Genomic DNA, 16,578 nt, shown 5'->3' with positions numbered 1-16,578 from the left:
AAGATTGCCTGATCCTTGCTTTGTTTTATGACTGCCCTACGGTAAAACCCTGTAAATTCTAATACACAAATGACTCTTTAGACAATCTGGGGGGGGGGGGGGGGATGTCTGGCTTTCTTAAAGCTACTTATGAAAATAATGAGTTTCATGATAAGGATATTTGTCTCTGTGTGGAGTGACTCATTTATTTTTACATTAGGAAAATTCATAAATGCTAAGTAGTGTACACATTTAGGAAGACAGTCACTGCCCTGAGCTTATAGACTAACCCAAGCTTTTCAAGCATATAAGTAAACTCTCTAGATATGGAGTAACTGATATTAACAGAATTACTCATTCAAGTTCCATGTGCATTGAAACATTTTACTGACTAAACTGTCAGCTGAAACCTGACATGCCCAGAAACCACTGACAAACACCACAGTGAATAAAAGGGTAAGAATGTGGAGTGTACACAGAGGCTGGGGAAATATTTAAGACCTTTAAGTGAGGGTTTACATTGCTTATATGTTGCTTTCCTCCCAGAAAAAAAAAAAAAAAAAGAAAGAAAAAAGAAAAAAGAAAAAAGAAAAAAGAAAAAAGAAAAAAGAAAAAAGAAAAAAGAAAAAAGAAAAAAGAAAAAAGAAAAAAGAAAAAAGAAAAAAGAAAAAAGAAAAAAGAAAAAAGAAAAAAGAAAAAGCTAAACTGGAAAAAGGAAGACTAAAAATCACCCGAGTTATAAAAAGACACAGGATAATTTGCTCAGGAAATGCCTCACTCTGACAGGGCCCAAGCAGATGTAGTACCCACAGACATCTGTGACAGCAGAAATGGGGCTGAATTCACCAAACTCCAAAAACAAATAGGGAAGCAAGGGTAGCATGGCCTTGTGCCCAGCTGATGTACATCCAGAACACCCCTTAGCTGATAAGAAATACTGCAAATGTTGTAACTACTGATTACTAGTACTTCCAGATGAAGCAGCAGATTAAACAGGTGAACACCTGTTCAGGTGTTTAGTAGGAATCACAGAAAAGGACCTGTGTGGAACTTCAGTGTGTTTTCTAGAAGTCTAGCAGTACTGGCAGCTCTCATTGTAATTAAGTAGTATGGTGAGATTCAAAGCTCCAAGAGCTTGGGATGGAAGACAAATATCCTTGTCTCAAGTTTGTCTAAGTTCTTGAGCAATAAAAAACTGGATGCAGACTTATGAGGCACTCTCCCATAGAAACAACACAAGTAGTGGTTATTTCATAATCCAGGACTTCTCCTGAGCAGTGAATAAAAGCCAACCTGTAGTCTAGCAAACTTCATCCACCACTTGAGTTTTTGTTTTTCAATTGGAAAAATAAAATTTCCTATTTTCTTGCTCATATGCTGTAAGCTCTGCAGAACAGAAGGAACTTTGCTTGATAAACTAGGATGCCAAGTACCTTGGGGAAACAGCCATGTTCCAAAAGCTCTGATAAATCCTTTAAAGAATAACAGCACTTTCTGGGCCAATTCAATAAAAAACACTTGCATTTAAGAGGTCAAGAAGGCATATGGCAAAAGCAGAGCTACTTATACTGGCACACAAACTGGTAATCAATGAGTTTCTTTCACTAAAGCCAGTTACTATGACTTCCTGCATATAGAGTGTGATTTAGCACTGTTCTGCTCAGAGAATTCTACATATTTTCCAAGTTGCTTAGCAGTTCTTCAGAGCTGAACCTTATTACTTGTGAAACAAAATGCTGATTGCGCTGGCTGTTACACAGCAGGCAGAAGAAGTGACTCTGTCACTGCTGTGAAGTATTTACCAAAAACGTGAGCCATTTCAAAGCTAGGTGCCTCTCCAGACCTGCTGTCTCTTTATGGAGTGCCATAAATATTTATGGACGTCTTTGTCATAAAAGCCTCCAAGCTCATGTACAAAGCCTTGCCTTGTACATTAAGGCTGCATTTCTAAAGCAGACTTATTAGTCTAGAAGGGTTGAGAATCCTTATAAAGCTGGGAACTGCCCCTTCCTAGACGACTTTAAGTCTAGGAGCCTCAAAGTAGCCAAAAACAGTCTTGATACAAAAATAGATTAGAAGCAGGCCTAGTTCTGCAGGCTCACCCATTCCAAACAATACTTGCCTTCATAAAACTAGGGAAAAAAACCCTGTAAAACACTGAAAACTTAAGTGGTCAGAAACTTGCATATATTTAAAAGGAAAAAAAAAAACTTATTCAGCTTCATGCATGCATAAGATAAATATTTCCCCCTGCAGCTCCTCATGGAGGGAGCCAGAGAGTTCTCTAAGAATTCACAGTGACTCTTGGCTCACTATAAAGTCATCTGAGTTGTTTTGGACATCTGTTCAGATGAACAGACTGGAAAGTCAATTGAAAAATTAAATGACAATTCAGTTTAAATAACCAAAGCAGGAGGTTACACTAGAAACAGTACTGACCACAGCATGGTTTAATAAGGGGAAGGAAAAACTAAAATGCCAGTAAATAAATAAATAAATAAATAAATTCTTTCTTTCCCCTCTATTTTTTTAGAGGCACACACAAAAACATAGTGTAGCCAAAACCCAAACCAGACTGAACTAAGCATATCATTGCAATTTTTGCCTAAAATAAGATGAATCCCACAGGATCAAATTTTTGTTCCTATTGATAGTTTTAAGTTACTTTTTGGAAGGAACAGAATCATCCATCTGTGCAAAAACGTCCTGCAGACATAGCAACAAGTCTGTGTATGGAACAGTTATTATTAGAACAGAGCAACGACTATTTAAAAAATGTGAGTTTTATGGACTTTTTTTTTAATTACACTAAAAGGAAAGTGGAAAGTTGCAGGATGACAAATACAGATAAATCCTCAGGAAAAGGAAAAAAGAGACTAAGATGGAGAATAGATTGCAAGAGGCTACAGCTGTGATAGAATATCACTCCAAGGTCCACAGCAGCAGCATAATACAAAATTCATTCAGTTATTCCTTTAATTTCAAAATGAAAAAGGGAAACAACTTACCTTACCCCTCTAATAGAAGCAGCACAGAAGTTCCACTCATGGATACCTTTCTGTAACACATAGTAATAAATAAATAAATAAATAAAATATTCCTCCTTATGTATGAAGGGCCAGTAGGCATATCTTCTAGAATGAAGCTCATAAGATGGAAAGGGAAACACTCAAATGACAACAGCCTATTTATTATCTGTTAACACCTATTTTTCAAGGCATTTTTTTCCAACCAAAACCAAAGCAACAGAAGTTCTACATTTGGATTTATTATTAGTTTATTTATTAGAAGTTTTGGGTTATTTCTTCACTGTTTACACTGCAAACACAATTTACCATTTTAGAAAACACTCAAAAGACTAGATCAGAAGAGATGCCAGTATAGCCTTGTTTGGGATCACATGTGATACTCAGGAAAGGAGGGGGGAAAATATTCCACATCTGAGAATAAGGAGAGCTTGCTCTGCACACTCAATCCCCTAATGTGGGAGAAGGTCAGGTGGAGAAAGCTAGAAGTAGAAAAGCAGGAGAGCAAAGTAGGAAATTCCTGAAGAGTAGGAAGAATTACTCAAATATGAAAGCAAAGTGTCCAAAGAAACAAAAGGAGACTATTTCACTAGGAATCCAAAAGAGAGTGATAAGAATGCACCAAAACCCCTAACTGCTCCTGGGGTGAAAGAAGAAAGACGGCTGGAAGAAACAAGCCACCCTATGAAAACACAAAGGGACAGGCCTCATCTATTTTGAGATCTTTTAAATTTATAGCTGTCACATTCAGCAGAACTGAGTTCTCTGTAGACAGTTATATTGCTCTATGTTTATGTTCTATTAAAACTTTACTGTAGCAAACAGAAGCCTTTTGTATCTTCTAAAGAAAACATTCTCCTTTCAGGAAAAGGTGGAACTACACTACCTCACAGCCCTGGCAACATTGGGATCCCATCACAATGAGCCACATATTTGAAGAACCTTTGCTTTCTGCAGCTGAATTTCATTTGGCCTTTTAGTGATCTGAGCAAGGGCATACTGTCAAATACAAACATAATTAAATGTATTCCAAAAGAAGACTCGAAAATGTGTAGGTTATAAAATGATAGTGAAATATACAGAAGTCAGAACAGATACACCACTGAAATAGTTGCACAACATGCAGAAAACGACAGTGGAAATTACTCTCCCAGCTCTAATAGCTTTCTATGAAGATTCTTACATCAATTTTTTGCTCCTCTGTAATTCTTCCTTTCCTGCTCAAATCACATTAAATGTTGTGATGCTAATATGAAATGCCTAACACAATGGGCCAAAAGCACAAGCAAATATCTTTCTTGATGCACAAGTTTCATAACTATTGTAAGAGTAAAGCACAAAGCAGTAACTTCAATTTCTCTTCAGTGTTAAATGGAGTAAGGATTTCTTTAATGGGGTAAAGGAACAGGAGAGTAGCCCAATATTCGGAAAAGCTGGATTTGCATCTTGAAGTGGAAGAACAAACTGATCCTTGTTTTGGCATGTTTTTGAAACTACTATTTGAGTTGCCTGGTTCTTTCGAATGAAGGAAGATCAACTCAATCCCTATGCTAATGAGGAGGGGTTTCTGCACAGTCTTTTACAACCCCCTTCATATACAAAATCTGCTAGTTTCCAATTTTCCATGCTTATAAACTCTCTTCAAACCTTAGCTATTGGTGCTTGTCCAATTGCCAGTACTGGGAATATTCTAAAATCCAAATAAATTAAAATATATTTCTTGAGAGGCAGAAATGCTCAAGAAATATAACAAGAAGCATTAGTATTGTTTTTTTACCTGTCACCTACGTGCAACTAATATCTTAACTCTTAATTACCACATGAAGTTCTCAAGCAATGAAATAACATAAGTTATGTCCCTTCATGATCTTGCCAAGTTTTGAATACATTGGAGTAAATATATCAGGCGTGCTATCCAAATTCAGCATCTGTTCTTCAGTTAGGCAAAAAAATCATCAACTACCCAAAACAAAACTCAAAATGGATTCAGAAGCCAAAGCAAAACAGAGACAGGCTGTTCTATTTCAAACTTACAAACAGCACTGCTGCATTCCTCTAACCCCATGCGGGAAGGGCTGCTAAAATTAGGGAACTGCAAGGCAAAGGTAATGTGCATTCTACAAAATAAAATGCTGTCTGATTTTTCTTGGCATGTGTTTATCTTAAACTCAGTAATATTAAAGAAATAAATGTTAAAATATGTTGCTAAAAAGAAATAGAATAGAAAGAGGCTACATTATTTATCCTGGCATTTACTGTCATTTGTCAAATACAAAAGTGCCAGCTGTAGGCTCCACTGAGGTTCAGTTTGGATCTGAAATGGCAATTCAGCTTCTTTGTGCATGAAAGGAAGTTCATACACTTTGTAACTCACAGATCTTATTCTTGGAGCACTGACTGAACTCTGGAAAACAAGTAGAACTATTAATTTATGTGCCAAAATGAACTTAAATCTGAAGCACAAATTTCTAAAGCTCTGACAGACCTATGGTTGGTAGATTGAACTTGGATAGATGAAAAAGTTTCCAAACTCAGCTGTCTAACATGTCCTTGCAGTAGAGATAGGTGGTCTTTGCTTGTTAATCAGCCCCAAAAATGCTTGTTTTCAGGCTACTAAGGACCAAAGTATGGGTCTTCCTCTGTACATTAGACTGACAGATAATACATCCTTTTCCTTCACAAAATCTATTAGCAAAGACAAATAATATACTTGTTATATATTATATTATATTATATTATATTATATTATATTAATCATATTTATATTCTATTCAGCTGAAAAGGAACCTGGTACCTCCAAATTTTTCTAGTTCCTTTTGTCCCAGTGAGATTTGTGATGGATTCTAAGAACTTTGACAAATTGCAACAGACTATAATTGTAGAGCTGAAGGGGTAACTACCAAATTGTCCATTGCATTCTTTCAATGGGTATGATGGTTCACAGGGCACAGAGAATCAATCAGATTCCTGGCCACTCAACAAGCTCACCACAGCAAGGATTCTGGCCAGAGAAAAAGTACAAGGAGTGCACTTAATGTTTAATGCCAATGATTAAGGCTAGGCCAGAAAAATAGGGAAATACTATTCTGCAGAAAATACAGACACACACCTCATATCAGGAAGGAAAAGGGGAAAACAGAAAGAAATGTTTGACATGCTATAAAGAAACACCTATCTTCTGAACTCCAAACAGACATAGACTTATGCAGCCAAATCCTTCTCCCAGACACAGGATAACTGGGCAGTCAAATGATACAGCTATGAAAAAATGCCACTGCTGAATGAATCAAACAAAATATCCCAGTAGCTAAATGATACATGAATGAACCATGGAATTCACTTTGGAATATGAGTGCATATGCTCAAATAAGGTTAACTCAGACTGGAACATAGGAAGTTATGGCAATGAGGTGCCACATGCGGCCAGTACACCAAGCCTGCTTGGTCTGCCTAAAAAGAAACCTACACAAAAACTCCACACTAAGAGAAATTAGGATTCTCCAAAAAAATACTTTCAGGTAAACATAAGAGAGAAAAAGGAAACCACTTAATAGAATCACTTTGTTAGCAAAAGAACAAATGTGTATGAAACGTCAACAAATTCAGACTGAAAACTAGAAGATTTAAGGTAAGTCCTTTTCACTTCACCAGCAATATTCTATTCGTTGCTCTTCTACAGTTGGAGTGGAATTCTCAAACCACTTTTCAGCATGATTGGTCAACTGTGAAACCTATACTAATATTCAGAAAGATCTTGATCACTTTATGGGAAACATTATATGGGGAGAGTGTCTGCAACAGAAGTGAACAGAACTCAGCAGTCCAGAAAATTCCTTCCAGTCCTATGTTCCTTCTTACCCTACAGTTAAGCCACTTAACAGAATGAAAAGTATTGTTTGGAGGTAAACTAAATATACACACTAAAATGTCACAAAAGAACGGGGGGAAAAGATAAGCCTGTTCAAGTAGTCTCTAAATGGAATAAATTCTGACTACAGAAATACTTTCCAAACAGGTATTTTAGAATAATATGATTAAGTTTGTAGTTCTGACAAATAATTATTTACTGTATGGTAAGTTTTTACTTGGTCAAAAAATTGCAAATATTTTTTAAATTATTCTCAGAGGCTGAGCCTACTTCAAAAAACATCAGTCAGAATAAACCACAAATAAATAAAAATTTATTGTCTAGGCAAACATTTCAGTTTGTTCTCTAAATATGCTATTTCAGCTGCAATTTACATTTTCTCATTAACTCACAGTAAAAATTATAAGCAGTAGAATGTCACTGTATTTTGTGGTCAAAAATGTTTCTCCTTTTACAGGCTACTAGCAGGAAAGCTGAAGATTGGACTTGCCAGTGTTAGGTTAACGACTGGACCTGGTGATCTTGAAGGTCTTCTCCAACCTAAATGATTCCATGGTTACCTGAAAAACAGGTCTTCATTGTCCTACCCTGCAGGCAAACAAAATGCTGCCATGGAAGAATGTGCAGTGCTAGTTCTTACAAATCACAGCATCCCCGGTGTTTTACCTCCAGCTGTCTCAGTCTCCATTCACTCTTCATATAGTTCTTCATTTTCCCTAGCTGACATCCTTCTCTAAGGTTCTATGACACCCTCCCTGTCTTCCCTCTTACCAACATTTTGCTTCCTAAACATCCCAGAATGTAATAACCATTCTAGGTTTTCCTCTCCACTTCCATCTCTGGGTTTTCTAAGTTCCATTCCTGGCTATCTCACATTTCTCAGAATTTTTCAATTTGTACAGTGCCCATTTATCCTTCTGCCAAATACTTCTTCAGCATTTGATTGATTCTGCTCCCATTTTAACACACCATTTTCTATTACTTTCATATTAAAGGAGTATTTATATCACAGCTGACATGTAAAACTGCAAGGGCAGGAAGAAGATAGTTCTGTAAGTAATTTTATGCTACATTATTGGTATGATGACAGTAAATTACTTATGAAATCTTAAGCAACAGATTAGTTGTATATTATACAATGCCTTAAAACAACCGGAAGGAAAACACAAGTTATTTTGAAAAATGATGGGTAACAAAAGATCCATTGAAAACCAGGACAATCTTAAGCACAGCAGTACATCTCAGTATCTTCCCGTGTGTTACTAAAGCACTTTTCTACTTTCCAGTTTCATAATTAGATGCAGCTGGTCACATGCTGCATATGCCTTATGTACCATGCACACTTCTAAATTGTGAAGAAAGTTACAACTACAAACATACCTTGTCATCAGGCAGCACATGCCAGATGGATACAGTCTTCTCCTCAGCTTCACTGTTGATGGAGAGATAGGAGGGCTGATAGATTTTTGTTGGTTCTAATATTAAAACCTTGCAGAAAAACAAAACTTTCAATAGTTAGTGCAAAACTGGTAGAACTCCAAAAGATATTGAAAACTGTTAAAATGATTTGTTTAGTCATACCATAGCAGGAAAAACAGGGAAATAATGAAATAATGAAAAGCAAAATTTTAGGTACTGGGCTAGTTTAATGTGGCTGACATTTTAAGATCAAAAAAGAAAAATAAAATCCAATTTTGGGGTTTTTTTTGTTTTTGTTTTTCTATTTTGTTCTGTTTTCTTTTACATAAGGCTGTTATGTGTCAATATGCATGTATCAATTTTGCAAATTATTTTTTTGAAAAATGCCAGGTTTTGAAATCTTTCTCTCACAATTCAGTTTCCTACTATGCCACTCTACAATGCCTATCTTCCATGTGCAGAAGATTCATGGTACACCTTTATAGTGTTTTGGTAGAAGCATATTTGGTTGAAGCAGAGAAACAGATTAACCTAGAGCTAAAGTGAACAGGTTTTGATTTAGACCACCATGAACCATAGCCACCAGATCAAATGATCTCAAAAGTAACAAGCACCACTGCAAGAGGCTGACAGCTAGAGAGTATAGAAAATTTCAGAAAATTTTGTTGAATAAGTGAAACAAAAATTAGAAACATCATTTAAAAGAGATGAGATGCAACAATTATTGACTAGGGCAAGCTGGTCTACATCTATTTAAAAAAGTATATAAATACCAATGTATAAAGTCTTGGAGAGAGCCATGGCTTAGAGTGAAATCTATGCCATGTCTCCTCTAGAGTCAATAAGCACAGAGATACACTGGAAGCAGAGCAGGGCTAAATTCTGAAAAGCACCTACAGATTTAACTCTGTAAATTATAAGCAGTGGGAATTAAAATGTGTTTCTTGGCATCTCCAGACACTTATAATTTGCAAAATTAAGCCATTTCACAAACTGTGGTCTTTATCCTTTAACAAGCTGTCCATGCACTGTGTCATTTCTTCCTCTAAAGGCCAAAGCAATGACACTGATGCTACCAGATAAGAGAATAACTAGCAGCTAAGTTACTGCCCATGGAAAGTGGAGCTCTTAAGTTCAAGCTCTCAGAACGCACAGAACAATTCACAATAAGGAAATATGAAAAAAAGCTTCTTTCAGACTAAATTAACTACAATCTGGGAGAAGGGAGGGAAAAGAAAATGGCTCATTTTCATTTTGTGGACTTATTGAACTGTGTGATTCTCATTCTGAACTGGCACAAATAGAATTTTTGTATTATGAGAAATCCCACATGTCTGTCTGCAACACCAGTGTAGTCAGGTCACAAAATCTCAGAACAATCTGAGTTGGAAGGGACCCAGAAGTATCACTGAGTCCATACAGGGATGGTAGCCATGACCTTGGCCTTGTCAGCTCCATGCTCCAACCAACTTCCTGTACAATGCCAGGTGAACACTGGGTTTATTTCTTGGCTCATGCTATCATAGTGATCAGCTTTCATTTGCCTCTTAATATTAATAAAATTTCATTTAATTTGGGCAGTTTTATAAGTTAGAGCCTACTTTAAGTCTGTAATTGAACTATTCCATCATCCAAAATGATTATGCCTTGTCCTGTACAAAACCCAGAGGATTCAAAATTCCTTTTGTTTTCCTGCAAGACTTCCTATCTGTTCTCATAAGAAAAGGAAAACCAGGCTCTTTAGACAGTTTCATATTGCTTTTACTTTACTGCCTCAAGCTCTTGCTGTTCAACATTGAAGTCTTCCTTACAGTTCATTATCACATCTACATATGCAAGGCAAAAGAACAATACAAAACAACCTGTATACACTTTAACTATCTGGGAGGCAACAGCAATTGCTATTTAAGACACAAAGCTGTTTTTGCTGATGGTTAACCAAAAGGAATACCCAAGACGTTATTTCCTGGACATATGTAGTAGTATTATTTCCCGGACATATAGTTAATATACAGAAAACACAGACTTTTTTACAGTATACTTTCAGGACATACAACAGCACTGGGACATCTAATAAAATTTCCTGACAAAATTATTGTGGAAGAAATCAGAAATAAACATATATATATCTATATGCACACTTATAGTGCAATGTTGTTGAAATACATCCTCTAGTAGCTGGAACAATCTATTTCTGACTGTTGGGGCTGATTTTTAACCTCTGAAAAGGCAGAGTCTTAATTGGCAGTAGAATATACAGAACCTGCTGAGCTAGAAAAAGACTGAAATTAATTCAATTTCCTTTTTTCAAATCATGGTATAGTTAATATATAATCACCTAGAGTACACTGTAAATGTTTGCTTTAGAATACCCATTGGTAGCAAACAATAAATAGCAAAATTCTATCTTGACTTTTTCCTCATTACTTTTGTATGGAAAACATTGTGCAATCCTGTTTTGCATTCAATTAAAATCAATCTAAGATGCAGGCCAAGCACATTTTTTCTGGACAAACAGTTTATTGTCTGGCCACCAAAAAAGCAGTGCTTTGTGCTCATTTCCTTTATATCACAATTTGTTTAAAAAAAAAATCCCCCAAAAATATGACCAAAAATATCTCCAAAACCCAACAAAGCAGCCACTTACTGGAAATCGAACTACAGTCACATCTGTCTTCGTGGCTTCAACAAGGAAGTCCATCCAGAAATCCACAAGTTCCTGTTTGGCTGTATGTTGCTCTGGAGCCAGTTTCTTAAAATGCTGATATATCAAAATAGTCTCTACAATAGACTTCAGGTACCTGTGACCAGCCAAACATACACAGATAGTAAATTCAGTACAGTTTGTAAGTAGTAATGTCTCTACCTTTAAACACAACTGAGGTATTCACCATTACAACACCAAGGCTGCCAGTAATATTTTGCTTCTCTAGGATTGCTTTTCATAATAACAATTCCCAACTAGAATGGGAAACATAGCTGCTAAATGAGGCAATTGAAATATGCTACCTCAAATAAAAACTCAGGTGAAAAGTCCACTAGTTTAACTTTCTGCACTGTTCTATCTCCTATATTATGTCTACATAGACAATTATTTAACACAGATTTCTAACACATGATGCTTCTGAAACGTATTATCCTACAAAGATGGCAACAGCTATGTTAAGCAGTCTTTTGGCCTTGCTAGGGAAGGACAAAAGCAGTGCTGAGTGTTTCCCCTAAATGTAGTTCACCTCTCTCTCTGTTGTTCTACTTTATGGGACTGATTTATGGGGCTTCTTGATAACATCTCTTTCTCTTGGCATTTTTGAAAAAAAGGTTGTAAACACAATTTTGCACAATTTTTATGAATACTACGGCAATGAGATATACCTGCTGAAAGAGGATTTATCACTGCTATCATTTTATCACAGTTAGGCTACTCATGGAATCTTTTGTTTCACCCTCAGAGGGTCTTTAGTGAACATTTCCATAGCTGTGCAATTTCCAATTATCCTTCTTAGGCCATCAGGATAGCTGCCTTAAGGTACTGTGTCGACTCCTGTTTGCACCAAGTGTGCTGTGCTATAAAGCTGGCAACAGACTGGGAAGAAATTGCTCACAGGAGAAATTCTTCGGGAAGCACAAATGAGTGAGTGGTATTTTCAGAGTTGAATCCACAGACTTAAACCCCAAAGGCACTGGGGTTCATAAAATCCTGACAACCAGGCATTCATAAACTCCAGAAAATTCTACCAGGAGACTTCCAGAGAGTGCTACCCAGCTTCTTAGTAAAATATACACATAGTAAAAATGGAAAACCTTGCAAATAAATACACTGTAAAAAGCATTTATGAAATATTTTGTCTGAAATTTAGAGTTTTTAATTTTGACAGTTTCTATGTTATGTCAATGCAGAAGTTTAGCATTTCTGTGTTTTAGTATCCCTCTGATTACCTTCTTGAGGCACACTCTATCCTTTATAAAAAGATAAGAATACATATGTTGTGATGTTCACTCTTATAACTAGTAGAGTGACAACTTTTTTAGTCAGAAAGGAGTCTTGGTTCTCCCCACCTAAGATGATCCCAGCCCTTAATGAGTAGGTGACTGGTCTTTCATTGTTACCTACATCCATACCAGGAGCCGGGAACCTGCTGTCAGAGCACACACCTCTTGGCCTTTGCATAACAGAGGTTGAGGTTACAGAGTTGCCTTTAACCCTGGATTTTTTGCTTTCCTATTAATTGGATTTTGATTTGCAGCCTTCTCAATCACTACCAGATGCAGCTTGCACCATACAGCTCATTTGTATTCAGTTCCTAAAACAGCTGTTTGTGCCATAACCTTAACAATATTTAAAGGTGCAGCCAGGCCTCCCTAGCTAAGCTGTCTTCATTTCCCAAAACCTTCAGGCTGTTATGACTAAACTCACAAGCCACTACCACTTCTCTTCAACAATGTAGCTGCAAGCAATTCCTCATTTCCCCTTAGCCCTCAGAAGAGCTTGAAGTCCATGATGAATCTGCCCTTCTCACATATCAATTTAAAGACCTGTATCAGATCTATCTATCTCTGAATAAGGGGCAAAAGGGGAAGAGAGTCCCTTCTATGGGTAAAAGTACAGTGAAATAATACACATACAGTAAAACTTGTTAAAAACCATAAAACATATCTCCTGTCAGCTGAATACAGTGCCTAATATGAAACCTGAGAGAGTCCAATGTTTTAGAACATAGGAATGTATATGGCCTTGTTTATCACCTTACCATGCTGGTGCCTTTAGTTTAAACAGCTTTTCTGAAGCCTGGATCACTCTTATATGATCATTAGCCAACATACTGGCCCCCAAGAAAGATCCCACTTCCCAATAGCTTTGCAGTTTCTCCAAGCTCCCCTTTTTACCAAGCAGGCTGCTGATCTTTACTCCTGTAGCAAAGAGAATAACAAGTCACAAAAATTCTTATTAATGCAAATTTAAAATTACTATTTCCCTTATTCAAAATATTTTAATTGCTTACATTATTATACCCTCTCAATTTTGATAAAATAAGATAGAAATCATACTTACCAGTTAATGTTATATGCCTTCCAAACACCCTAATTGGTAGATTTTTTTTTTTCCCCACCCCCTCTTCTACACGCTTCTCAAGAAAGTAACTTTAAGACATCACTGTCAGGACAAGGCCACAGTCAGATTACCTATGTTCTTGCATGGACCTCATCTGTAAAGGTAAATTGGGGCCTTAGGCTATACAACATAGCTGCAAAAACTTAACAGATGCTGAATAAGGCACCTATTATGTTTTTTTCTGCTTTGTTTTTTTGACTTACAAGCCCCAAGCCCCAAACTTACCTTTATAGACAAGGTCCCATGCAGAAGGAACAGATGATCCACTGGGCTTCTTCCAGCAGTGATGTTCTTTTAACTGCAGCAAGTCCTACCCCAATGAAAGACATCTATTAATATTCACAAGTCCCTCAGCAACTCAAGACTACGGAGAGCCTCTGGTTTTATTTTGACTTGCTAAGTTTGCTGAGAACTACAGGCTCCCCTGTGGCCTTCAGGATGAGTTTTAGCTCATATGAGCTTCTACATATAGCTAACATGAGATATGCTACACCATCCCCTGCAAAAAAAAACAAAACAATTTTCAGCTTACAGGAGCTACTCCACCACTGTAGTCTTTCATGCACTTTTCCCACATTACTCCACTATGACAGTCCCCCTCCCACATCATCTTCCATTGTCCTTGATATTTGGGCTGAGTATTCACAAGAAATTTCAATGCAACTCTTGATCTTGTTTTTTTACATAACCTTCCTTGAGTAGCTAGTAGACTAAACTTCATGATAGAAGTAGTAATAAATATTATCAAAATAGGTATCATTACAAAAGGTATATTTCAGCCTACAAAGTTTATCTTGTTTTATCACATTGCTCACATTTTTATGGCATCAACATCAGGTAATAAAGGCTTTGAAAAATGCCATAGATGCTACAAAGTATCTCTGATCTGCCTGAGAAACACTGTAATTTACATCACCTCCATCTGCTCCACAAGGTACCATGTTGACCATCTCTACAAGGCTTTAAGCCAGGGTGCATTCACACCATCAAAATGACCACTGGAAAATGTACACCTGGCACTAGTCAGTAGAGAATAGGAAGGGGGAATTTGTGGCTAGTGATCAACTTTAGCTGGGTTCTAGAGAACAAAACCTGAACGCTATCCAGAAAACACAATAAATGGAAAAATTAATCTCCCCCAGGACTTCAGAGTAACATGACTCAGCAATATCTACAAAGGCCAAAGGGCTCTACTAGAATGTCCAAAATATTTGCATGCATTTGATAGCAACACACAAGAAAAGACAGACACCTACTAACTTCCACAGGCTTTTAACGTGACTTCATCACAAGAGAGGTAAGGAACTGGTATCATGGGGATACGTGGATCATTTCAGTTGGACATGCCTTTGTTGGGAGGAAGGGGAAAGGGAGGAATTTAGGTGTGCATAGGGCCTTTGCTAAGCACTGGGTGATGGCACACACAGTTGCAGTGGCCACTGACCAGCTATCACAGGCTATTTGTCACAGCCAGCAGCAGCACCAGCCTCTGGTTCACAGGCAGACATGCTCTGCCATGCTTCACTGCAACTGCAGGGACACAGCCATGACAACCCTTCCATGCTACAGATGTGGGAACAGAGCTGAAGTGAGGTACAAACTGAATGTGTGGGTCTGATGAAGAGTGCAACTCAGATGGGGAGGGACCTGCATTACTGGCTGGCAGGGAGAGGTGTTTATTAGGAGGGGTAGCACTGGTGACAGCAACCACTTGGAGTCCCAGTTCAGTAAGTGAGACTTACAGGAAGACAGAGGGGGAAAGAATGGATGTGTAGCAGTACCTCAGGACGCCAAGTTTGGGACTCATTACTGTTATGTAACCTGGATAAAATGGAAGTTTTACCCAAGTATTCTATGGAGTGGATCCTATTACCTCAGAGAAGGCAACGTAGCCCTCTCATCAAGTTCTTTGGAGAAAGGTGAGGTACTTGTCTAAAACTCACTCTGGTTTGCTGACCATCCTCTGCAAAGCTCATCTACAAAGTTACTCATCCCTCAAAGGCACGTTACTTACCCCTGAAATGCAGTTGCTTTGTGATGACATTAGCAAGAGGTTCAAAGACTGTTAACTCCAATTTAAATAACTTGGAGGGGAAGGATTATTTTGGAAACTTGCAAAGTGAACATTCATGACTAATTCTGAGTTTATGGTCTCCTTGTATAATTTCCCTTTTTCTAAGTTTATTTTTATTTCACCATCTTTAAAAGATTTTTGAGAGTATAAGAAAATCCAGGCAAAGTCATGACATTCTCTCCTTCCATAATAAACTTGGCATTCACAAGGGGAGGGGAAAAAAGCAGCAGCTGAATTCCAGTATATTTTATCAAAAATATTTTGCCTTTAAAACAAATGAGCCAAAACAGAGGAACCATTAATGCCAGAAAAGCCTTTGTTTTTATAACACCAAGAATATATCCACAGCTTGTGACAAAAATAAGATACAGTAAGTAGATATTACGAGTTAAATATTACTGTGAAGGCTTTATAAATAAAATGCTTTACTTGCTCAAATATTGATAGAACAATTCATATTACAGGATCCTTTGTGTGTCAAAGTTGCACAGCCTGCAGAGATCATAAGATCTCAGAGATCACAGGATTTCTGTTCTGGCCTCCAAGTTCTTTGTATGGTTAAGTGATACTACTCAGAAAATAGAAGGAACGTTTTATTAATGCTCTGTTTGCCCATTTAGTTGTGAACAATTATCTGACAAGTACAGGTAGGAATTCTTAGAAGGCATATTTTCTGATCTCATGCAGAATAGGCATCTCCTAATTACAGTCTCATGCACCCACTGAAGAACTGATAGTGGCTATAAGTTTCCCTATACCTTTCCCAGCCTACCAATATAATTCCCATATAACCTGGACTGAACTTGACCAGTTTGTTCTTGCTTCTCTCCTGATCTCCCAGCAGAAAGCAGAACTTTTTTGTGTACTACAGATAATGGTGTGGGTGGACACCAAACAGAAAGCACTGCCTGGCAAACCTAACCATTGCTAAGAAATGGTCTCATACACCCAGATGTAAACAAGAAGTGACATCAAAAGAATTACTCACAAGTAAGAGATACTTAGGACCAGAAAAGAAAACCAAAACATTTTCCCATACAACTTTTGTGATTTTGCCTGATTTTGTTTAAAACACTAACTTTAACCCCAGACAAATAAAATT

General features: G+C 37.3%; 1 protein-coding gene across 1 annotated transcript in view; it reads right to left on the bottom strand.

The window, feature by feature from the left end:
* The window catches only part of MAP3K5 (mitogen-activated protein kinase kinase kinase 5), a 97,417-nt gene that overhangs the window by 29,366 nt on the left and 51,473 nt on the right, over positions 1 to 16,578 (bottom strand). Inside the window, exons 9-12 of the mRNA XM_062490106.1 lie at positions 13,041 to 13,200; positions 10,940 to 11,093; positions 8,254 to 8,361; positions 2,988 to 3,037 (exon numbers count right to left, since the gene is read on the bottom strand). Of these exons, the coding sequence (XP_062346090.1) occupies positions 2,988 to 3,037; positions 8,254 to 8,361; positions 10,940 to 11,093; positions 13,041 to 13,200 (472 nt within the window). The remainder of the gene's footprint in view (positions 1 to 2,987; positions 3,038 to 8,253; positions 8,362 to 10,939; positions 11,094 to 13,040; positions 13,201 to 16,578) is intronic.

Source organism: Cinclus cinclus, chromosome 3, assembly GCF_963662255.1.
Source record: "Cinclus cinclus chromosome 3, bCinCin1.1, whole genome shotgun sequence".
Lineage (NCBI taxonomy): Eukaryota > Metazoa > Chordata > Aves > Passeriformes > Cinclidae > Cinclus > Cinclus cinclus.
The sequence above is the reverse complement of the archived record's forward strand: the minus strand, read 5'-3'. Positions and strand labels throughout refer to the sequence as shown.